We start from the raw sequence: 24,320 nt of genomic DNA, 5'->3' as shown, positions 1-24,320 counted from the left end.
TGTGTCCAGTGCTCCCGGTGTGGCCTCCTGTATATCGGTGAGACCCGACATAGATTGGGAGACCGCTTTGCTGAGCACCTGTGCTCCGTCTGCCAGAAAAAGTGGGATCTCCCAGTGGCCACCTGTTTTAATTCTACTTCCCATTTCCATTCCGATATGTCTATCCATGGTTTCCTCTACTGTCGCAGTGAGGTCACACTCAGGTTGGAGGAACAACACCTTATACTTTGGGTAGCCTCCAACCTGATGGCATGAACATTGATTTCTCGAATTTCCAGTAATGCCACCCTTCCCCTTCACCATTCCACATGTTCTTTTCCCTCTCTCTCCTTGTCTCCTTGGCTGCCCATCACCTCCCACTGGTGCTCCTCTCCCTTTCTCCGTGGCCTTCTGTCCTCTCCTATTAGATATCCCCTTCTCCAGCCCAGTAATCTCTTCCACCAATTAACTTCCCAGACCTTTACTTCATCCCTCCAGCTCACAGTTTCACCTATCTTGTTGTGTTTCTCCCTCCCTCCCTCCACTTTTTAACTCTACTCCTCATCTTTTCTTCTCCAGTCCTGCTGAAGGGTCTTGGCCTGAAACATTGTCTGTACTCTTTTCTATAGGTGCTGCCTGGCTTGCTGAGTTCCTCCAGCATTTTGTGTGTGTTGCTTGAATTTCCAGAATCTGCAGATTTTCTCTTGTTTCAGCTGTTCTTCTCTGCTTTTGGTTGGGAACAGCAGGTCAATTACATAAGCACTCCCATTTGAGACTTGTAGTGCAATTCCCTTGTTCAGACTGTAGTGGAAGCTAAAAGCGTCAGATTCCTGGGATCAATATAATCATATTGATAGTTAACTGTGGGGAATTTTCGAAAAGAATAATCTTATTTAATAAATAGATTTAGAATATCACAAAAATGGTTGAAACGTTCAGGCCAATGGAGAAATAAATATTTTTGGATGGCTTTTTCAGCAAGGCAGTGCAGGTGCAGTGGGCTGAGAGCCACCTTCTGCATGAGTTTATATTTTGTATATTAAAATGCCAAAGCAAAGCCATAATGATGCAGCTATAAGACCTGCTAGCTCACAACTCCGGTCTTAGGTTTGATCCTGATCTCCGGTAATATCTATGTGGAATTCACGTTCTTCCTGTGCCTGTCAATTTTAATTGGGTATTCCATTCCTTTGCGTAACATATCCCAACGACGTGCAGGTTGGTAGGTCAGTTGGTGGCAATAAGTTGCCGCTGTAGATGATTGATAGAATTGGAAAGGTATATGGAGAGTGGATGCTTGATGTGAAGCACTGACATAATGGCCTTTAATGTGCTGTTTTCATGACCTCTTGATTGATTTCATGACCTCTTAAATCCTTATAAAGTTAAATCTAACATTAATACATGAGGGGAGAATTAAGCTTTTGAGGGTAGGTTTAGGGCAAGTTTGTTAGAATAGTTAGTTTAATTGTCCAGCAATTAGGAGTGGCTACAGTGAATGCCATCAGTGATACTGCCAACTCAACTACGACAAGAATCTAACTTAAGAATTGATTAGTGTTTTTTTTTACTCATTGCAGTTTGTTATGACTGTTTGATTGTTTAGAATTCAAGATCTGGAATCGTCAAAGCAAAAGCTTCTGGATAAAATCAGCGAGTTGACTTCCAAGTCACAGCAATTGACCAGCAATGATTCACAGCTTATAGAAAAGCTCCGATGTCTACAGCTTTCAGAGAGGAACCTCAGAAATGTGGTAAGGCTAGCTGTAAATCTTGGGTCTCAGTTTTCTTGCTACTCTGATGTTTCTGCATTACAGCAGCTACCTTCACCCTGTGAACCATATGAAGGTTCTTCAGTTTTGGTTGCGGAGAGGGTTAATAGGCGTAGAACCATGTTTCATCCCCTGAACATTATAACCCCATCACCACCACCAAAATCTGTCCATGCTATCTACTGAGGAAGAGAAGAAAGTCTTCAGCTAATAGAAGGGAAAAAGAAGCTGTCACTTGATTGCAACTTCTTAAATTATTTTCCTGCCTCTAGTTTGAAGGCTGGCATAATGCATTTGCTTAACTGATTTCAGCAAACTCTGCACACACAAGGTTTATCTTCTCTGTGCAGTTCAGTTTCCCACTTTTACAATATCAGGTTGAGGTTAAACATGCATTAGAGGAACAGCACTTTATATTCTGCTGGAACAGTCTCCAACCTGGTGGTATGAGCACTGATCTCTCCAACTTTCCAGTAACAGCCTCCTCTGTCCCTTTTCCCTTTACTCTTTTCTCTCTCCTCTTAAACCTGGCCCCCAATCACCACACCACTTTGCTGCCCCCCATCTGCCCATTCCCCACATTCATCTCAGACCTATTCCCTTCCCACCTCCCTCACTTTATTCCATCCTCCACTTCCTCCTATCAAATTCCATCATCTTTAGCTCTTTGTCTCTTCTGCTTATCACCTTCTGTTCTCTGAATGATTCCTACTCCCCCTTCCTCCATTTGCCTTACTCCCCTCACCTGGATCCACCTATCACCTGCGAGCTCTGATCCTTCCCTCCACCTTAAAATACTGGCTAGATAAAGTATCCATTCCAGATGAAGGGCCTCAATCTGAAACATTGACTGTCTATTTCCCTCCATAGATGATGCCTGACCAACTGAGTTCCTCTAGTGTTTTGTGTGTTGATCCAAACTCCAGCATCTGCAGCGTTTGGCAGCATGGTAGCTTAGTGGTTAGCACAATACTTTACAACACCAGTGATCACCCATTGGGGCTCAACTCCCACTGCTTTCTGTAAGGAGTTTGTACATTCTCCCATTGACTGTGTCTGTTTTCTCCAAATGCTCCCATTTCCTCCACATTCTAAAGACATATGGGTTAGGGTTAGTATGTTGTGGCTATGCTATGTTGGCATCAGAAGCGTGGTGACACTTGCGGGCTGCCTCCAGCACATCCTCGTAGACTGTTGATCGTTGATGCAAAAGATGCATTTCACTGTATGGCATTTTTCAATGTTTCTATGTGCGTTTATCAAATCAAGCCAGTCTCTTTATCTCATTTGTGTCTCAAAGAAGTGCTCTGATTTTCAATAGAGCTTGCCTTTGGATCTATTCCATCTGCCTGATAGTTCAGCTGGTTTAGTACCTCATTAGAAATGGAAGCTCAGTAATGCAACACTCATTGAGTTACCGACCAGGATTTGTATCCACAACAATTTGACTCAGAGGAAGGAATGCTTTCCAATTGAAGAAAGAGAGTGCCACTCTTTTGACAGAAACAGTGACTTGGCACATTGGCAAATATTGCAGCCAATTTGCACACATCAAATTTCCTAAACAACAATGATATTAGTGACTAGCTAACCAAGAGTCGTGCAGAAATAGGCCCTTTAGCCCACTTCACTAATGCTGTAATGCAAGTAAGTATTTTATTGCACAAGTGCATTACTTGCATTACAGCATCACAGATGTATCATTCCAGTGATCCCGATCTAATCTTGACCTCCAGTGCTTCTATGTGGACTTTGCAAGTTCTATGTAGGTTTCCTTCAGGTGATCTTGTTTTCTTGCACATCCCAAAGAAGTGGGTATACTAACTGGTCACTGTAAATTGCCCCTAGTATGGGCAATTGAGAGACAGAATCTAAAGTGAATGTCAGGGAATGTGGAGAGAATAAAATGGGGGGAATGAAGTGTTAGTGTAAATGAGTGTATGATTGTTGGAACAGACCTTGTGGGCTGTTTCCATGATATAACTCTTGGCTAGCAGAGTTGCACAATTCTTTATAAGTCTTATCTATTTAAATCATGAGAGACTGCCTTATTTTTCATTCTTAATTTTCTTTGGAATCAGTGGATAAGTGCCCAGTTCTGTGCTGTATGCATGGAGTTAGAAACAAACTGGACCTGGAAATTTCTTTAAGGGATGTAAATGAACCAGATGTTTGCAGTTAAGATAATCCAGCCATCATTACTGATTCTTTTTTTAATTCTGGACTTGCTTTATTAATCAAGTTTAAATTTCTGTTCCAGTGTGGTGCTATTATGACCTCATATTTCTGGATGATTCTTCTAATGCGCAGATTACTTAAACAATAAATTATTCAACAATTTCAGTTTAACCTGCACCCTGACAGATGAACTGGACTAATGAGGTCTTACTCTATTCCTAGTAGTGTTAATAAACCAGAAGCTGAGTTTTCACAATATTAGTGGCTAGTAGTGTAAATCAATTTCCCTAATCTTTTTACAATGAAACTCCACTCACTAAAGTATGTTCCCCTCATCACCAACCAATTGGCATTGATATTGTGGGTTGTTGAGGTTGTCCCAGGGATTCCTAAACTTTGTTTGGTGTTTCATGGATCTGGGGCAGCTGGCAAGCTGAATGCACCTGTATTTATTTATATATAATCTTAAATTACCTTAATGTTATTAAAACCTCAAAGCCAGCTCTGTGTGAGCTGCAAGGGCTGTGCTCCCCAGGATGGAATCATCCACATAAGTAGTATGAGAAAAGCCAACATTTAAAATAGAAATATTTATTTCCAGTTATCTAATGAGAAGCTTCTGACTGGGAAAACAGATAAAGGCAATACTTGTTAAATGTATCTCCACATGTAGGACATCACGTGACAGGGCAATGGAGTTTCTCCAATGTTTTGTCTTATTTACAGTCAGAAAAATTTGAACAATAATAACAGCATAAGACTGGTTTTATTACTGCTGTTGTTTCTAACTTCACAAAATATAAGGGGAAATATTTACTGAATTCCAGAAGAATTTGATGAATCCTTTTAAGACCAATGAATAAAAAGCTAAAATAAAAGTTACAATCAAAAAATAAACAGACTAAAAATTATTTCAGCTAAGCATAAGGAAGTACCAAAATTAGAATCAGGTTTAATATCACTGACATATGTCATGAAGTATGTTGTTTTCTGGCAGGAGAACATTGTAATACATAATAAAAAACTATAAATTGCAATAAGAAATATATATATATATAATATTATAACAAGTACACTTATACATTTGTAATTCTTTATACATACACACACACGTATATAAATTAAATGTGTAGTGCAAAATAGAGAGCAAAAAATAGTGAGGTAGTGTTTCTCAGTTCATTGTTCATTCAGAAATCTGATGGCAGTAGGGTAGAGGTAGAAGTTGTTCCTCAAACATTGAGTGTGTGTCTTCAGGCTAGACTCCTGTACCTCACCTTGATGGTAGCAATGAGAAGAGGCCACGTCTTGGGTGATGGTGGGCCTTAATGATCGATGTCACCTTATCGAGGCATTGCCTTTTGAAAATGTCCTCAATGCTGGGGAAACTAGTACCCGTGATAGAGCTGGCTGACTTTGTAACTTTCTGCAGCTTTTTCCAGCCCCGTGCACTGGGCCCTCCATACCATCCACAGTGATACAACTCAGTCAGAATGCTCTCCACGAAACATCTGGGATGTTTGCATGGGTCTTTGGTGACATACCAAGTCTCCTCAAGCTCCTAATGAAATATTGCCACCATTATGGCTTCTTTGTTATCGCATCAATATATTGGGCCCAGGATAGATCTACAGAGATATTGGCACCCAGGAACTTGAAACTACTCACACTTTCCACTGTTAATCCCTCGGTGAGGACTGCTGTGTGTTCCCTCAACATCCCCTTCCCGAAGTCCACAATCTATTCCTTGCTCTTACTAGCATTGAGTGCAAGGTTGTTGTTATGATGCTACTCAACCAGCTGATCTGTTTCACCAATGTACTGTTGACCAGAAGGTTGGTAAAATATCTGTAATTTACAGCGGAATTTTAAGTATGTGTAAGAAAAGATAGGCTGTGGTCCTCTTTCTGAAAATCTTTTCCCTAGACTTCCACTGCAGTTTTATTGGTTCTGAATTGAATCTTCATATTTCTTCCACCGAGGGGCAGAAGGGATCTGATGGGAGAGTTGTGAGCAGTTTGTGATGAGGTCTGTTCCTTCCGCTGCTTTGTGGCTGTCAATGCATGGACTCTGTTTTAATCTCAATGCCACCCCAAACACTGCTCCTTCTGGCCATGTGTTAGAGATTCCCAGGAGTCAGGGAGGATAATGCATTCCTTCATGATGACTTTAAGCATGCCCATGAATCATTTCCTCTATCCACCTGGTAATTTCTTTCCATGTGTAATGACGGTCTCAGTGCTCGGGATGTTGGCCAGGGAGAGGACAAGAAATAGCAACCAAATCAGGGTTGCTGCCTCCAGCTTGACTGACCTAGATCCACTTGCCGTGAAGTTGGAGGATTTTGCAGAAACACCCTTGATTATACCTTTCCAGTGCTGATAATAACAGGATATATAAACCCTAATTGCTGCTTCCCCATCCCACCCACCACCTTTGCCACTGCTTCCAATTGGAGAACTAAATATTTTAGCACGTCCACGGTATTAGTTTGACTCCATCAATAATTGGAAGTCCACATAGTTCAAATAATGGTTAGCTAAAAGAGGAGATTCTTTAACACAAGCAATCATGAAGGTTTACCTTGTTTGAATATTAATGTTTAGCATCTACCAGTTTCAAATTATGTGGCTGATATTTGAATATTAGGCAGGCCAGCATCCAGGCTTCTCAATCTGCCAATTTCATGCTGTTCTTTCTATTTTTATGTGTCTGCTTCTCAGCATTACGTTTTTGTTTGCTTTTCCTGGTTTTGTCTCTCATGTAGAATCTAGAAGTAGATAAACATGCCAGTAAATTGGCTCAATGATTTTGTTCCTGGTGCTTACAACAATTCTTGTACAGAGTATCGCTCTTATTTATATTTTTCTTTTGACTTCAGATAATAGGTAGAAAGATGAAATATCTGTAAAAAGCAGATAATCATAACACCTTGTAATTATGATGAAGCTTTTCTTATGGTTTATTATTTGGTCTCAAAGATTTGATTAAAGTTACATACTGGAATTTTTTCATCATATCTTAAAGAAATGGTAACTAAACCAGGGCTGCTGCCTACAGCTCCATTGACCCCGACTTCTCCTTGCGACTACCTTAGGTCCCACAACTATTTCAGTTTCCTCTCACATCCCAAAGGCAGGTTAAATCACCACTGTAAATTAATGTAGGTAAGTGCTAACAGCATCAAAGAGAAAGAAATTAGTTGTAGTGTTGCAAAAATAAAAAGGAAAGGAAGAATTGGACTGATAGGACTGCTCCGTTGGTGGTATGCATGGATCTAGTGGGCTAAATATCCCTCCTGTGTCATAAACAGTTAAACTTGCTCAACAAAGCAAATAAAATCAGGGAACGATTGTAGAAAAATATTGGTAGAAATGACCACTGCATAGATCTTGTGCAGAATAAGTAACTTTGGATGAAAAATATCGCTGCCATATGATGGCAAATTGGATTAAAGAAAAGCAGATCTGATAGATGGAATTGAGGTAATATGAGCCATTAACAAGAGCCTGTTCTCCCTTCTAATCTCTAAACATATGGTCTATGTATCCTAGCAGTTGAAGTACATTCGTCTTCCAAATTCTCTGATGAGCATCAAATTATCACAAACAATTTCTGAATATCAGGAAAAAACAGCAATATTTGAGTGATTCTAATTTTGTGTTTCACATTTTGTTCTGACAGTAACTGTGAGGACAAATTTTGCAACCAGCCTTGTTTTACTTGTACTAATATTATGGCTAAATATGGTGTTTACCACAATGGATTGGTGTTGTGTTTGAACAATAATCATAAATCATTTCTTTTTAAAAGCTTACAGATAAAGAGAGTACTGAAGAGATGCTGAAAGGTAATGAAGGGATACTGAAAGGTAAACTCTGCCGCTTACAAAACCAATTGAGGATGAAGGTGGATGAAATGAATAAGCAGTCTGAATACTTTGAACACTACAAACAAAGGCAGCAACAGCTGACTATGAAGCTGAGAGAGCGCGAGCTGTCCTTGCAGAACCAACTCTTCAAACTGGAGAGAGAGAAAATTGATTTAAATGCCACCAGTATAGTCCTAAAAAGTGAGCTACACCAAGTCACTGCAAAGTTCACTAAGCTGGAGAAAGCACACATGAGGAGGAATAGAGATGGTTCAGAGCACGATGTGGATCTCACCAACATGGAAAGCTGCCTATTGAGTGGAGAGGATCACATTAAAGAGCAGATTCTGGTCCTTCAGAATGACTTAAAGAGTCTTTTAGAAAAAGAAGCAGCAAATAACCAGGAAAGGGAGCAATTCCAAGAAAGACTTCAACAAGCTGAGGAAAACGAGAGCTTCCTGACACATAAACTAGAAGACTTCCGCTCACGGATCCACGAACTGAAGTTATCAGAGAGCAGCCTGCAAGAGCAAATCGAGGACCTGGAAGAAGAGAACAAGAAACTCAGAAAAGATCTGAAAGAAGTACAAGAGCAAAAGAACTACCTGAATGTGCTGGACTGTGAAGAAAAGCTGGGGAATTTAGCGCAGGACGAGAGTACAGTGAATAAAACCTCAATTGTAAGTACCGTTGCTGCAAATTGTGAAAAGTCTTCACATGTGGTTTCTGTTTCCTGTTTGCAATGTTTCACATGAAATTCTGTTAACTTTAAAAAAAGTCTTGACTCTGAAAAGTGGACTTATTTTTATGTTTCTTTCTATGTCTGATCTTTGGAGATTGCTAATGATAGCTATGGTCCTCCTGTTGTTTAGAATAATCCTACCATTTGTTCACTAAGAATGTGAAGGAAGGTAGGAGAAGGAACAGAGGATGCAACAATTTAACCTCCGGCAGAATTTTAGAGTTAAAATTCAGAAGGACAAGTTCAAGTTTATTATCATTTAACTGTATACATGTATACCACCAAATGATACAATGTTCCTCTTGACCAATGGGCACAATACAGTACATATAACTCATATAATCACTTAAAGTGATATTTCCACAAATAAATTAATAAATAATAAAATATATTCCAGAATATTTACATTTAGCATAAGATGCATTTATGACAAAAATTAAGAAGTAAATAGTGTAACTCTACTGGTGCTTCATAAGTGATGAGACCTTGGTATTTGGGAGGGAGTTCAGTAGTCTCATGACCTTGGGAAAGAAGCTATTTCCCATCCTAACAACCCTTGTCCTGATGCTACACTACCTTCTGCCTGGTGTTTGGGGGTCAAAGAGCTTATGGGACAAGTGGGGGGGGGGTGATTCTTGACGATGCTAAGGGCCCTGCATATGCAGTGCCCTTGATGAATATCTCAGGTGGGTAGAAGAGAGAGACCCCAAGGATCCTCTTGGTAGTCCTCACAATCCTTTGTAGGACCTTGTGGTTAGATACCTTGTAATTCCCATAATGGACAGTGAGGCACCTGGTCAGAACATTTTCAATGCTGTTCCTGTAAGAATGGTGGTGGTGGTGGTGGGGTGGGGGGGGCCTCTTGCCTCAATCTCCACGGGAAATGGAGATATTACGTGAGTTTTCCTGATCGAAGAGATAGTGTTGAGGGACCAGATGAGATTGTGAGTAAGAATGCACATCAGATTCTGTTGAAGGTGGGGCATAGGGAGTGGGTACATGTGAAGTTCTGGGAGTGAGTACAAAATCTGATCTGGCAGGTCTTTAAGATTATGTACTTGAGTTGCTGAACTAATATGTAGTGAGAGTTGAATTACATTGCTGACTTACCAACCCCTGGAATAACTTAATATATGGGCCATAATAGTCTACAACCGTTTTGGGAAATTAGCTTCAAACGATGAGATTAGAAAGTTCTGTGGTCAGGTTTGCCGTGGAAGGGTTTGGGAGACGTGAGACTGCAGATGATGGAAATCGGGAGCGATGCACAAAGCACTGGAGGAACTCAACGGGTCAGGCAGCATCCGTAGAGGATGATGCACAGCCAATGTTTTGGATCGAGATCCTTCATCTGGAGTGAGTTAATTCAGTTGATTGTCAACTGTCCATTTCGCTCAATGGATGCTGCCTGACTACAGAGTTCATCCAACACTTTGTGTGCAGTGGCTTTGAGAGGTTGTCTTCCTGTGGTTTTGAGCCAGTAAGATTCTTTCTACCCATACATCAATGAAGGAACTCATACTCTAGTTCTCACATTGGCCAACACCAGAGGAGGTAGAATGAGCAGAGGGAGAGGAAATGGGAAGAGTCTTGCAGTTCAAAGCTGCTTCAAAGGAGAAGGAAACAAACTAGAAGGTATCCTTTCACTGAATGGTGCCTCTCCAAGTTATCAGGATGTGTTTGCTATTACCTTCTGCTTCAGCGGTTCACCAGGATTCGTGGTCACAATATGTCACATGGAGGCTCTGTTCTGGAGTTCTTTGTATTTTGGAGTAGAACAGTTTGTATATGTTCCTGCTTCTTTACTTGCTCTGGGGACAGGGCATGATAGGACTATTTTTGAGTCCTTGGGGAAAATAGGATGTCATTCATACTTTGTAGGAGGAGCTTTTGATTGATGCCTCTTGGCATTACAGTGGGAATTAGATGGAGGTTCATCTGTGAATGTTACATGGTAAGTTTGTGCTGCATTAGAGCAAACATGAGCTACCATATACTTACTTGCAGGGGAAAAATAGCTCCCCCCCCCCCCCCACTATGTCATAAGGAAATATGGATATCTGGAGTACAGTCGTAGAGGGGGAGAGGGAAACAAAGGCCCATGTAATCCTAGGGAGATTGTGAAAACACCTGTACCGTGCTGTAGTGTTCTACCACACAGACAGCACTCAATGCTAGGATGGAATCTAGGCCATTAGAGTGAGGCAGCAGTTGACTGTAGGGGAGCTACCTTAGCGTGAGCTGGAAGCCAGAATGAGAGACACAATTTGTTTCCAACAGGGTTGTTGGAATGTAACAGAAATTCTTGGAGGGAGGGGTTAAAGAAATAATTCTGGGAAAGAACACAGGACACTACAACCCAGTACAGGCTCTTTGACCCCAATGTTGTGCTGACCTTTTAATCTACTCTAAGATCAGTAGAGGGGAGGATAGGCAAGTTCCAAAAATGATTCTGACTCAAAAGCTGAGGCTGAAAATTGAGGAGAATTTTAACAGGATGAATAAAAGAGCTTAGTTTGGAACAACAAATGAATGGCAGGCCATTCAAAGCTCTGTGAAGCTATCCTTAGTGCTTTGCACCGAAAGTGCTACAGATTATGTTGGAAGGATAGTATCAAGAGACAGTTTGCAACAGTGATAATCATCTCTGGTGGGAGAGGTTAAGGGGCCAATAAGGGCTAAGAACGTGAAAGCATTTGAACAATGGATACAAATCTAAGGTGAGGTACTGCCAGAGTGGGAATTCAAGGTGGATATTTCTGTCTCACATTAGAGAGTTATTCATTGTTTTAATCAGCAATGAAGAATGCCATAATGACCATTGGTATTGAGCTAGGGCTCCAAGATATTCAGACATGGATGATACAGTTGTAATCTCTGTAAATGAGGGAATAACAATAGAAATTAAGAGTATAAAAGCCTGGGACTTCTGATCCCACACCAATATAAATGTCAGGATTTAACTGTGCTTCCCTGGTTTCTGGTGTTGGCGTGGGCCTGAGACAGATGCTGCATCTCCTATTGTGCGGCCAGTGCTGTTGAGCCCTTGCAAAGATCAACGCAGCAGCATGAACGTCCTCAGGCCTCCCAGTTCTCAAGTCGACTGCTCATTCTGCATGTTTAGACCTAGGCCAAACACACAAGAAAATAGAAGGAAGAGTAGGTCAGCAGGCTGCTCAAGTTGCCCCATCAGCCAATATATCATGGCTGATCTTTGCTGGCCTCAACCCATCTTCTGTGCCAGTTTCCTAGTTCCCTTTATTCCTTGGCAGTCCTATTTCAGTTAACTCCGAGGCATCTTGGTTGGTGTGGACTGAAGGGCCATTCATGAGCTGTACAACACCTTGACCTTGGATGCCATGAAGGAGTTTTGTGTTTATTGATTTTTTGATGGTTTCAATGTTTTTAATTGTTTTATATGGAGTTGCTGTGCAGCGCAGCTCAAAGGACCAGAAGGGGGCTATTCCACACTGTATCCCTAATATTCAAATAAAGTATTAATGAAGTAAGTAAATTTCTAGATATGTATTTAACAGGCTCCAAGATTTACTTGATTTTTTTTAATGTCCTGTTATGGCTTTAATAGATAATGATCCTGAGCATGGGCCCTAACAGGCTGTAAAAATCATTGTATGAGAGCAGCTAGTCCCTTTCCCTGAGCTAGCACCTGCAGTGCATTGGGCTACATTGAAATGCTGAGGTACCAGTGTTGGACCGCACTGAAACATTGTGATTCCAGGCCAACTGGTGATCTGCTCCTTAAATTGCTATTGCTGTATAATAACTTGAATTGTTCTTCTTGGCTCTGGGGAGGATGGCTTAAAAGCTGTAGGATTTAAATCATTGGAATAATCTTAGTTTGAACTCTCAAGAGTCTTTGACTCTGTCAATTAAGAGAGGTAAAGCATCGAGAGTGTTCAAGAATTTTATTTTGTATAGCCACGAGAGGCATATTAAACTGTTATGTATATAAGGATGACTTAAGATACAAGTGGATTGTTGAACTGCAAAGAAAATGACAATTAAACAGTCTAGTCGAAGAATTAAACAGTCATATCCAACAATAGAGAGACTTCCCAAAATTTGGCTACCCTTAGAAAGTCATTACCATTCTACTCCTGCTACGCATTGATGTGCAGATTGTAATCTCACAGAGATAATTTGAGTGTAGACCATGGTCAAGCAAGGTTATATCATTAAACCAAAGCTCTTAATATTTTGCACTGCAGTACAATTTCTCTCTTTAAGCAGGTTTCTAGTTGGGATGGTGTTATTCCTCGAATAAGCTGGAAACTGTTCAATGCCAAGGTCGCACCAGTTACAGCTGTTGATCATGCAGATGTTGCATGATTGTGTATACATTTGGAGGCCAAATCCATGTCATCATTGTCTCCTTCACCTTTGAAATTTAGGCCCCTTGTATTAGCCATTTCTGGCCTGGGACAAAGACTCTGAATGACAACTTGATCCATGTCTTTTATCACTTTGTACATCTTTATCATCAGTTTTCACCCCCCCCCCCCCCCATTCACTCAAAAGAGAGAAGCACTAGCTCACTCAATCTGTCTAATCAAGGCAGCATCCTGGTAAATCTCCTCTGTACCCCTTCAAAAGCTTCCACATCCTTTCCATAATGAGGTAACTAGAACTGAACTCAATATTCCAAGTTGTTTCTAACCAGGATTTTATAGAGCTGCAACATTATCTCGCAGCTCTTGAACTCAATCCCCTGACTAATAAAGGCTAACACACAAAGCACCATCTCAACAACCCCATTAACTTGTTAACTTTGTGGGATATATGGATAGAAGAGCTCTCAGAACAAAACCTCATCTAAGGCATCGAGGGCATTACTGACTACACAAGAAAAAACTGTATCAGCTATACCAGTACCACTGCCCTCCCTGATGCCCTGAACAACTTTTATGCATGCTTCAAGGCACGCAACAAATACCAGCCACAAAGCTACCCCCTCCCAGATAAGCAGCCACTGTCTGTAACAGCAGCAAGAGGAGGACTCTGAAGAGGAGTCTTACTGGGGTAAGACGGCAGGGCCAGACAACATCCCAGCCAGAGTATTCAGGAGTGTCCAAACCAGTTCACTAACATCTTCATGGACATCCTCAACACTTCACTCATCTAGGCTGCTGTCCCTACGTGCTTCAAATCAGCCACCATCATCTCTGTACCAAAGAATTCTCCACCCTCAGATTTAAATGACTCTCAGAGACCCTCAGAGTTAACAAGACAAAGGAGATGGTTATCATCTTCAGGAGAGCTTGCACCAATCATATCGCTCTTTACATCAGCAGCACAGCAGTGGAAACTGCGAGCGTGAATAGTGCAATGACCCGTGTTAAGCATTCCTAAGGAATAGTCCACCGGTGGGTCCTCAGTAGCAGTAGAGGCCAATCTGGGATCCACATATTCTGGTGCATTGTGGACACGAGTAAGTGGTGGCTGCAGTTAGTTGTTCGGCCTTTTGTTCATTCTCTCCTCTCACAGCTGCTGCTTGTTCTCTGTGGCACAGTGGAGGCTGCTCTCATATACTGTAGTTCCCTCTTGAACAGATTTCCTCCAAGTGCTTCCATTGAGTGCAATGTCTTCCCAGCTTTTAGATGCAATATTGAATTTCTTCAGACTGATTTTGATATAATCTTTGAAGAGTTTCCTTTGCCCACCAAGGACTGGCTGACCTTCCTACAACTGGGAGTAAAGGATCTGTTTGGGGAGACGGGAGTTAGGGATCCGAATAACATGACAATTCCAACGGAGTTGGTGATGCTTTGTCATGGTGGAGATACTGTTCATGTTGGCTTCCTCCAGTACGCTGGTGTTAGTATGTCTGTCCTTCCAGATGATCTTCAAAATCATCCATAAGGTTTCTGGTGGTATTGTTCCAGAGCTTTCAGATGTCTGCTGAAGGTGGTCCATGGTTCAGCTCCATACAATAATGTAGGAAAGATGGTTCTCAATCAACCAAAGGTTTTGTTTGGACCTGAGGGTAACAGTCTTCAAAAGACTCATTTCCTTAATCCTGCCTGGGCTCCACTAGCACTACTTGAGGTGGTTGATCTCTGAGTCGATGTCCTCTTTTGAGGAGAGAATGCTGCCAAGGTAGGGAAAGTGATCTACATTTTCAAGGGCAATATCATCAACTTCTATAAAGGTCTGGATAAATAGCTGGTTGGGTGGTGGCTGACGTAGGACCTGTGCCCTTTTTCTATATTCAAAACAAGACCCAGGGCTTTATATACTTTGGAGGTCTTCAGAGTGTGCTGCAATGGCATTGGCATCTATGTACTGAAGATCCGTGACAGTGGTAGTGCTGATCTTGTTCTTTGCCTTGAACCTGTTGAGGTTGAAAAGCTTGTTGTCCATTCTATACATGATTGGGATTTCCTGTGGCATGTCTTGGCCATTGAAGCAAAGGATGGCAGCAATAAAGGTGGCAAGTAGGGTAGGTGGAATGGTACAGTGGTTTTGTTGCTTTGCAGGCTCCTGATGTCATAGTGGACCTCGTTTATACTGGGAGGTTCCCCCATGTCTTCTCTCACAGGTCTCTGAAAGATTTGGTTAGTAAAAGACAGCATACTGTCACAGTTGGGGAACTTCCTGAAAGTGCTCTTTTCATCAACCATTGATATCCTTTCAATCCTTTCACAAGTTCTTTCCATCCTTTGGGTGCAGATGTTTTAGTCCAAAGTACCTTGGCCCATAGGCAGCTTTGGTTGCACTGAAAAAGTCACTCATGTCACCGGTGCTTTCTCAGTCCATCAATAATCCTGTAGCTCCTTCACCCTTCACTGGACAGTTGCCTTGGCTCTGGAGTAAGGTTCAGTTTTGGCCTTGCTGCCGATGTAATTCTGCCAGGCACGGAAGGCTTTTCTTTTCTGAGATAAGTTGTTCTATGTCCTTGTCATCATCATCAAGCCAATCCTGATGTTTTCTAGACTAGTACCCAAGGATGCTATTGTAGGTATGGAGAATGGTGGACTTGAGCAGACCCCAGTCTTCTTCAATATTCTTTGGATATTCCTGTTGGAGGCTTTCCCCAAATGAGGTGGTGTTGGGTGGCCATGTCAAGCAGACTCCTGAGATTTAGTCTTGGCATGGTCTGCTTTTTATGAACCCTCTTCTTTCTCATGAGTTTGATGGACATGGTGGAGTGGATCAGGAGATGATCTGTCTAGCATTCATCTGTCCCAATCATGGCCCTTGTGATATTCACATAACGGTGGTCCCTGGCTCTGATAATAGCAGTCAATGATATGTCTTTGTTTAGTTCAGGGGTACTGCCAAGGTGCCTCGAATTTGTTTTTCTGGTGGAAGAGAGTTTTATGATGATAAGATTGTGTTCAGCACATATAGTGAGGCATAGTACTCCATTTGAGTTGATCTTGTCAATATCTTCCTTTCCTATGGTACCCTTCCAAAGATTGAAGTCCCTGCCAACCCTGGCATTAATTTCCCTAAGAAAATTATCTTACCCTCCTTCAGGTTGCATCTACGCAAGTGTAGATGTGACATTCTTTTTCTTACTCATGTGAGTCCGGAGTTGATGCATAAGCACTCAAGAAGGTTGCTGTCAGGTTTTTGGCAAGAACCAAATGGATCGCCATGAGACATTCACTGATCCCCACAAGAAGTTCAGAGAGTTAACTGACGAGCTGTTTTTTATTGCAGACCCAACACCACGGTCCTGGGCTTGTCATATGCCTTCCCTTTCCAGAACCATGGAGCCGCACAGTAGCTTAGTGGTTAGCGCAACACTATTAAGTACTAAGTACACTTACTACCAAAGTATGTATGCAGAATACAACTCTGAGATTTGTCCTCCTGCAGGCAGTCATGAAACAGAGAAACACCGTGGAACTCATTCCTAGAAAATCATCAAACATCCAATGCACAACAAAAGAACAAATACAGCCAATGGCAAAAAAGGAGCAAACAACACGTAGAATATTAACATCAAACTAGGAGTATTCAGTTCAGTTCAGTGCCACTAGCTGACGGCAGGCCACAGAGCCAGTCTTCACCGAAGCACCCAAATCCGCCCTGATCAAACCGTTCAAAAAACAGAAAAACAGTAAGCAGAAACCTGTAGTACATGCAAAATGAACCTCAGAGTCCACAGCTATGAACTTCAATGGGTCAGTCCTTTCAATGTGGAACCCAAGACTCCTGCTCTTTCCTCTGACAGCAGCTAGTGAAAGGGAGAGGAAAACTGGACAGACGCGGACATTCGGCACCAAGCACATACACATCCTCTGCTCCTGTCTTCGCCGACTTCAACCTTGCTCAAAGCCTCAGCCAGAGAGAAGTAATAGAGTTGATCATTGACTCATGTTCTGTCTCCAGGCTGCACACGCTACTCCCAACCTCACCAAACTCCTTCGGAGACAGCAAAGTACCAGCGCACTAAATCATCTCAAAAACACACTATCTAAATAACACAAGCAATATGGTGGAAGTTCCAGGTGTCAGGGGTTATGAAGTGTGTGAAGTAGAGAAGGTACTTGGGAAACTGAAAGATCTGAAGGTAGATAAGTCACCTGGACCAGATGGTGTACACACCAGCTTTCTGAAAGAGGCGGCTGAAGAGATTGTGGAGGCATCAGTAATGAGATTTCAAAATTCACTAGATTCTGGAATGGTTCCGGAAGAGAAATGTCACTCCATTCTTCAAGAGGGGAGAGAGGCAGAAAAAGGAAATTATAGGCCAGTTAGTCTGACCTCAGTGGTTGGAGTCGATTATTAAGGATGAAGGTAATTGGAGGTACATGATAAATAGGCCATCATTGGCATGGTTTCCTCAAGGGAAAATCTTGCCTGACACATCTGTTGGAATTCTTTGAAGAAATATCAAGCAGGATAGACAAAGGAGAATCGGTTGATGTTGTGTACTTGGATTTTCAGAAGGCTTTTGACAAGGTGCCACTCATGAGATTGCTTAACAAGCATGAGCTCATGGTGTTACAGGAAGGATTCTAGTATGGATTAAAGAAGTGGCTGATTGGCAGGAGGCAAAGAGTTGGAATAAAGGGTGCCCTTTCTGGCTGGGTGCCAGTAACTAGTGGTGTACCACAGGGGTCTGTGTAGGGACTGATTCTTTTTACGTTATATGTTAATCATTTGGATAATGGAATTGTTGGTTCTGTTACAAAGTTTGCATACAATATGAAGATAGGTGGGGGAGCAAATAGTTTCGAGGAAATAGAGAGGCTACAGAAGGACTTAGATTAGGAGAATGTGCAAAGAACTGGCAGATGGAATACAATGTTGGGAAGTGTATGGTCATGCACTTTGGTAGAAGAAATGAAAGAGTTGTCTATTTTCTAAATGATCAGAAAATAGAAAGAACTGAGGTGCAGGTCAGGATGAAGGACGACGTCAGGAAGAAACATCGACAGAGCTTCTCCTTATAGATGCTGGCTGGCCTGCTGTGTTCCACCAGCATTTTGTGTGTGTGTTGTTTATAAGGAAAGGTGCTGGAAAAGGGCCAGTAACATCAGAAAGAATCCCACTCAACTGCTCACGGACTATTTGCCCTAATCCCATCAGGGCGGAGGCTACGTAGCAATACTACTAGGACCACCAGACTCTAAAACAGTTACTTCCCCAAGCTGTAAGGCTGATCCACCCACTAACCCATCCTCCAACACCCCTCCATACCCCAACCACCATTTGTTTATTATTTCATGTCTGTCACCTTATGCACAGACACTCCTGTGCCTAGTGTCGTTATATAGACATACAATCAATTTATGTCTATAAACTATCTTATTTATTTATACTTATTGTGTTTTTTTCTGCTGTAACAGAGCTGGAGTGGTAATTATTTCTTTCTCCTTTACACTTGTGTACTGGAAATGACATTAAACAATCTTGAATCTTGAATCTGTGGCAAAGCTTGCAATCCAACATTGAAATCCTTAGTCATCTCAGAACTCATGAAACTGGGGTGGAAAGCAAGTCATCCTCAATATTGATTGCCTTTGAAAAGAAAGCTGAATTGTGGTTTACAGTACAAATGTAGATCTTGGTTTCTGTTTCCATCTTTCCCTCTGTCTGCATTGGGCAACATTTTCATATTGTCTCTTTTTTTTTTTAAATTCTAGCAAAACTGTGAACTCCAGTTCAGTTCAGGTGAAATGTCAGAGGTGGGGATTACAATGGAGGTAAGAATAACTGCTCCGTATCTTCTCAGTCTAAAATTTTCTCTGAATTTAGTCTCTTGAAAATAAAGTTAAGTGTGAGATAAGAAAGCTGCTATTTTACCATGAACCTGTTTCACACTTCTATTTCTGATGTGTAGGACAGTGGCGAAAACATAATGGTGTAAATTTAGTTCTGTATGCACCCTCTCGACAAATTTAAAACTGATGAACAGAGTTGAATGGAAGAATAGGTGACTCAAACATGAACTCCAAATAAAAGTGAATGTGCTGTTTAAATGTAAAATACAACACCTTAACTCTCATAGATCTGAGTAACATGTGAATGGTTCTATTTAAAGCAATTCTCTCTGGTACCCTGAGTAATATATATACTCCCGCCAATATCACATAGGAAACCAAGATGAGACAATAGAATTCTGAGTAGTTTGGAATCTATGCCTTTTCTGGCAATAAGTGTAAAAAGGAATAGATATCCTTTAACTAAAACCAGTTATTTATCACTTTGCCATTTTTTTGATCTTGCTCTACTCAAGGAGGCTTTCTATCCTGAAGAAGGGTCTAGGCCAAAAACTTCGACTGTTTATTCATTTCCATGGATGCTGCCTGACTTGCTGAGCTCCTCCAGTACTTTGCATGTGTTGCCTTGCACTTCTAGCATCTGCAGACTTTCCTGTGTTGAGCATTTTCTACAATGCCACAATAATGACACTTCAAAGACATTAAATGATTTGAGATGTCATGAGTGGCTAAAAATCTTTCTTTCCTTCCATGAGAGATGTTGTTAATCTTTAATTCCCTATGGGTTGCTATGGAGTCCCAGTATATCACAACTTCCACCAAGTTTAGGGATGAAGGAGAGGCTGACCCATCTGTCCACCACGTAGTGAAGCAGAAATTATAATGGCTAGATATTTGGATGCTTATGACATCTGTCTAAATGGATTTGAGGTATCTCAAATGCTATCATAAATCTGAAACTTCTAACTTTACTGGCAGAACAATTGGTGCCTGAAAAAATGCTTGAGACTGCAAAGATTCTACTACTAATACCGATGTCAGCCCTACAGAGCAGGTCCAGAAACTAATGTTGCTATACCCTGAGGCCCAATTTAATTAGAAAGGCTTTTACAGTTACCTAGATGATTACAGGTGTGCCTTTTCTATGTTATTGAAAACAAATAGATTTTGAAATTCCTGTGTGAATGAATAGAACATTTTGTGGCCTATTGAAAACTCATTTCTGCATTCCCAGACAACAATTTGTTTCAGTAGTTGTACATTCCTTCTTTTCATGATCAGTTAGCTTGAGAGTGTCTGCAGCTCTTGCTGAGTTGGCCTCTTATCTGTAGTTAATTAGATCTTTAGTTAGAACATGTTGTGTAAAGTGGGTACAACAGCCTTCAAATCCTGTTGTTGCATTTGGATTGGATTAAGAATGCTTGCTATTTACAATTATAAAACACAGTTAAGATAGTTAAACACCCCACTGCCCATCACAGGGTCATTATCAAATAAATCTTGTTGTTCAGGTATTGAAGGAAAGATTCAAGTAGATGACTAAATGCCTTGGTCTTATAGGGGTTGGTTTTAAGGAACGTCTTAAGAAAGGGAAGAGAGGGGGAGAGATTTAGAGAGAATAGGATTTTGGTTGCCTGAGGCATGACTGCTAATAGTAGAAAGATTCAAATTGAATATGTACAAGAGACCAGAGTTTTTGGAATACAGTATCTTGGAGGATCCTAGGGCTGGAGAACTTTAGAAGAACAGGGAGGATAATGAACTTGTAATCAAGGATAATAATTTTAAAAACACCTGTTACTTAACCAAGAGCCATTGTGGGCCAGTGAGTATAGAAGAGATGGGGACTAGAACTTGGTATAAGTTAAGATATAAGCAAATAGAGTTGGAATAGATCTGTGTAAAAGTTATCAATAACAGTAATATAGGGTGAATGAGATAAAAACCTTAGAAGGAGGCTTTCATGTGTAGCTATGCATAAAAGAATTTTAGACTGCTGGCATCATTGATGCCACTTTATATAGTTTCTATAAAAATCGATGAAGGAATTATTTGAAAATTGAAGAAGTCAGTTCCTTCTTTGTGCTGCAGCAACTCAGTTATTGTTCAGTTGACAGCTTGTTTGTATTTACTTGTTGAGTATAGAAGATATCTTCCAACATTGTTAAAACTGCTATTGCCATCTCCTTCCCAGGTAAAAACAGAATGCACTGTCACATTTGGCATACTGTGGTCTCAGTATGGCTTTCCAAGCTGGATTGAATCAGATTATCTCATATCTTGCTTAAGAGTTTGCAGGAGTAGCATTAGATTTAAGTTCTATTCCAACAGTCCATGAGTCAGCATGGTTAGCAATGATAGAAAAATTGGAAGGTGCATGCCATTGACATCTGCTGTGGCACCTGGTTGCTAGCTGTTTATCACACGTGCTTTTTTCATGACCATTATAAAAAGTCATGGTACTGCTGATAATTGAGTGGCATCCCCCATACATTAATGAATGAATATGCACTGTCAAAACTACTATGTTATGGTATTGCAGTGAACTGGCAGATTTTCAGATTTTATGTTGCTTGTGATAGCCGAGATCTTCTAAGTATTTTAGTTTTGAAATAATTTTGTGTACCTTTTTACTGGTTAATCTCCACTTCAATATTCCAAAAACAGATGCTGATCTGCTGAATTGATCCAGAATTTTCTGTTGTGTTATAAATTGTTTTAGGTTTTTCTATCTTCTTGGCATCCTCTCCTATTGATGCTGGTCTACTGATGATTGCAGTTAATCTTTGGACAAATTTCTCAGTTCGGTCTGAACAATCAGTCGCAAGCAGCACCTTCAACAGTACTCTACTTCTTTAATGAAAGCCATTCCCAGATGAGCATAAGAGCATTTTCCTTTGCAAAGTGTTGGATGCAGCTTCCATATTAAGCAGTACTTTATTTGAGTTCATTTGGTTTTAGTGTGGCCTTTCACTTGATTTGACTGTGAAGCTCTCCGGTTCTACAACATTAGGAAAAAATGGAATGCATTATGCCACTGATGAACTTGCAATCTCAGTGCATACCAGATGTAGACCAGCAGCTGTCATTAAATATAAAATGCAAGGAAGAAATTCAGACTGTCATAATTAAGAGGAACCTCAATATCTCTATCCCATCATAGTAATGAAAGGAAAGAGGTACAGTTATATTGAACCTGCCAGTCTATTTAATCAAGTGCTTTAGAAATATAATCACCGTTGTAAAGTAGGAAATGTGGCAGCCTGACTCCACAAATGATAATCTCATAATGAGCAATAATCTTCTTAAATAATGTTTGCTGTGGGATAAATATTGGCCACAGAACTGTTTTCAAGGCTGCAGAGAATCCAGACAGCCTGAAGTTAATAACCTCAACCTGATTATCCTGATGATATTGACTGAGAGATAAGTAATAATTAGGCCACCAAGGAAAATGCTGGTCTTTCATTGATTAATGATTGGATCACTGACAACGAAAAATTACCTCCGTTCTGTCTGTGGATGTTGTGTTGGAAATCTGGTGTGGACCTCTGCCCTTCCCATTGCTATGCTGGGTGTTGGGAAGCTGAAACGAACCACTGCCCATTCTGCAGCTGTGCCTGGGGCATGGGCCTTGGGATTCTGATGAGCCACTGTTCTCCATTGCATTCCCACAGCAATGAATTGCCCATGGCTCTGTGTGATGAGGTTTTATGATGGCTAATTTTTGGGGAGCTGGGCCAAGCAGTGTGGAGATCTGTGGGATGAAGGGGAGAGGGCTCAGAGATGCATCCTTGTCAGTGTAGACTTCTGCAGGGGACTGGCAGTGACTGTTCCATGCGCCAACCTATTAGAAGCTGCTCATAGAGCATGGAAACATATCCTTTTCCTCACCAAATCCATGCCAGCTATCACCAACCCTCTTCCCATTTACATTAATTCTTTATCAATCTGCTTCTTATTCTTCGCACATTCCCATCAACTCTGCCAGATTCTCCCGCTCTCCCACACACTGGCGGCAATTTACAGTGGCCGTTAACTGATCGATATACACATATTTGGGATGGGGAGGAAACCCATACAGCCACAGGTAATACCAAGGTCAGCATTGAACTCAAGTCACTGGCATGGTGAAGCATCAACTCCACTATCTGTGCCACCGCTGTTGCAGTCACCTCTTCCTCTTTATTTGGCATAGCGTCTATCCCAGTACAGAGGTGCTTCTCTGGCAATAAGCTCGCTGTTGGTTGCTGGCCCTTGAGCTTGCTGCAGTACAGCAGAACATCAGCTTCGATCACATCCGTAAGGAGGGGATGTGGGAAACCGTGGATCCCGTGTGGCCTGTCAACGTCCAGCACAGGTGCTGGGTGCATCGTCCCCCTGACCTTCCTGACATTAGCCCCCACCAGCAACCTCTCTACACTGAACTGTGGAGTTGGAATGACATGGGAGGGCAGGAATTTGTGTCATTAGTATTAGTTATAAGGAGAGATTGGACAAACATGGATTCCTATCTATAGGGCATCAAAGTGTGAGGGGATACCTGATAGAATTCTATAGAAGTATGAGAGGCATAGATAGGGTAGATGATCAGAGTCTTTCTCCTAGGGTGGAATTGCCAAGTACTTGAGGGCAAAGCTTTAAGGTGAGAGGGGCAAAGTTTAAAGGAGATATACAAGGCAAGTTTTTTTTACACAGTGAGTGTTAGTGCAGGGAATGCGCTGTCAGGGGAAGTATTAGAAGCAACATTTAAGAGGCATTTAGACAGGCACAGGATTAGAGGGAGATGCGTTATGTGCAGTTTAAATTGGCATTCTGGGATGAAAGGCCTGTGCTGTACTGTTACATGTTCCCAGAGCAGCATTAGAGACAGTGAGAGTTGTGCAGGTTCCTGAACCTCCCATCCTTGTACAGCAGCCTGCAATGGTGGGTAGGACGAGAGTTTTGTGCCCACTTCCTGACACAGCAGCAGTGAGCAGGGCATAGGATATTGTGAAGATCTTGGCATGTCAGTATTTCATTCCACGTTTTCTAACCTTACTATAAACACCTTTCATAGAACATAGAAATTTACAGCACATTACAGGCCCTTCGGCCCACAATGTTGTGCCGACCATGTAATCTACTCTAGAGACTGCCTAGAATTTCCCTAGTGAATAGCCCTCTTCTTTTCTAAGCTCTTTTTATCTAAGAAGCTCTTAAAAGACCCTATTGTATCCGCTTCCAACACCGCTGCTGGCAGTGCATTCCACTAACCCACCACTTTCTGGGCAAAAATAACTTGACATCCCTGACATCCCCTCGGTGCCTATTTCCAAGCACCTTAAAACTATATCCCCTCTTGTTAGCCATTTCCGCCCTGGGAAAAAGCCTTTGGCTTTCAGTGCTGATATATATTTGCAATCTAGTTTACAGGAATGCATCCTGAGCTGTAAGTGCAGCGTAACTATACCTTATAAACTAGCAAATAAATGAGGAGCAATGTTGGTCCATGTTAGTTGAGCTGAATAGAAATCTACAGCCCTGGGAAAAAGCCTCTGGCTATCTACACAATCAAAGCCTCTCATCATCTTATACACCTC

At 41.4% G+C, this 24,320-nt stretch overlaps 1 protein-coding gene across 4 annotated transcripts in view; it reads left to right on the top strand.

Moving 5' to 3' along the window:
* The window catches only part of LOC140726362 (uncharacterized), a 156,283-nt gene that overhangs the window by 17,714 nt on the left and 114,249 nt on the right, over positions 1-24,320 (top strand). For all 4 annotated transcript variants that reach the window (XR_012098618.1, XM_073042639.1, XM_073042637.1 and 1 more), the window contains exons 3-5: positions 1,586-1,733; positions 7,740-8,477; positions 18,661-18,720. Coding sequence is in view for 3 of the 4 variants with exons in the window: in XM_073042639.1 (XP_072898740.1) it covers positions 1,586-1,733; positions 7,740-8,477; positions 18,661-18,720 (946 nt within the window). In the remaining variant the exon portion in view is untranslated. The remainder of the gene's footprint in view (positions 1-1,585; positions 1,734-7,739; positions 8,478-18,660; positions 18,721-24,320) is intronic.

This window comes from Hemitrygon akajei, chromosome 4, assembly GCF_048418815.1.
Source record: "Hemitrygon akajei chromosome 4, sHemAka1.3, whole genome shotgun sequence".
NCBI classification, from domain to species: domain Eukaryota; kingdom Metazoa; phylum Chordata; class Chondrichthyes; order Myliobatiformes; family Dasyatidae; genus Hemitrygon; species Hemitrygon akajei.
The sequence above is the reverse complement of the archived record's forward strand: the minus strand, read 5'-3'. Positions and strand labels throughout refer to the sequence as shown.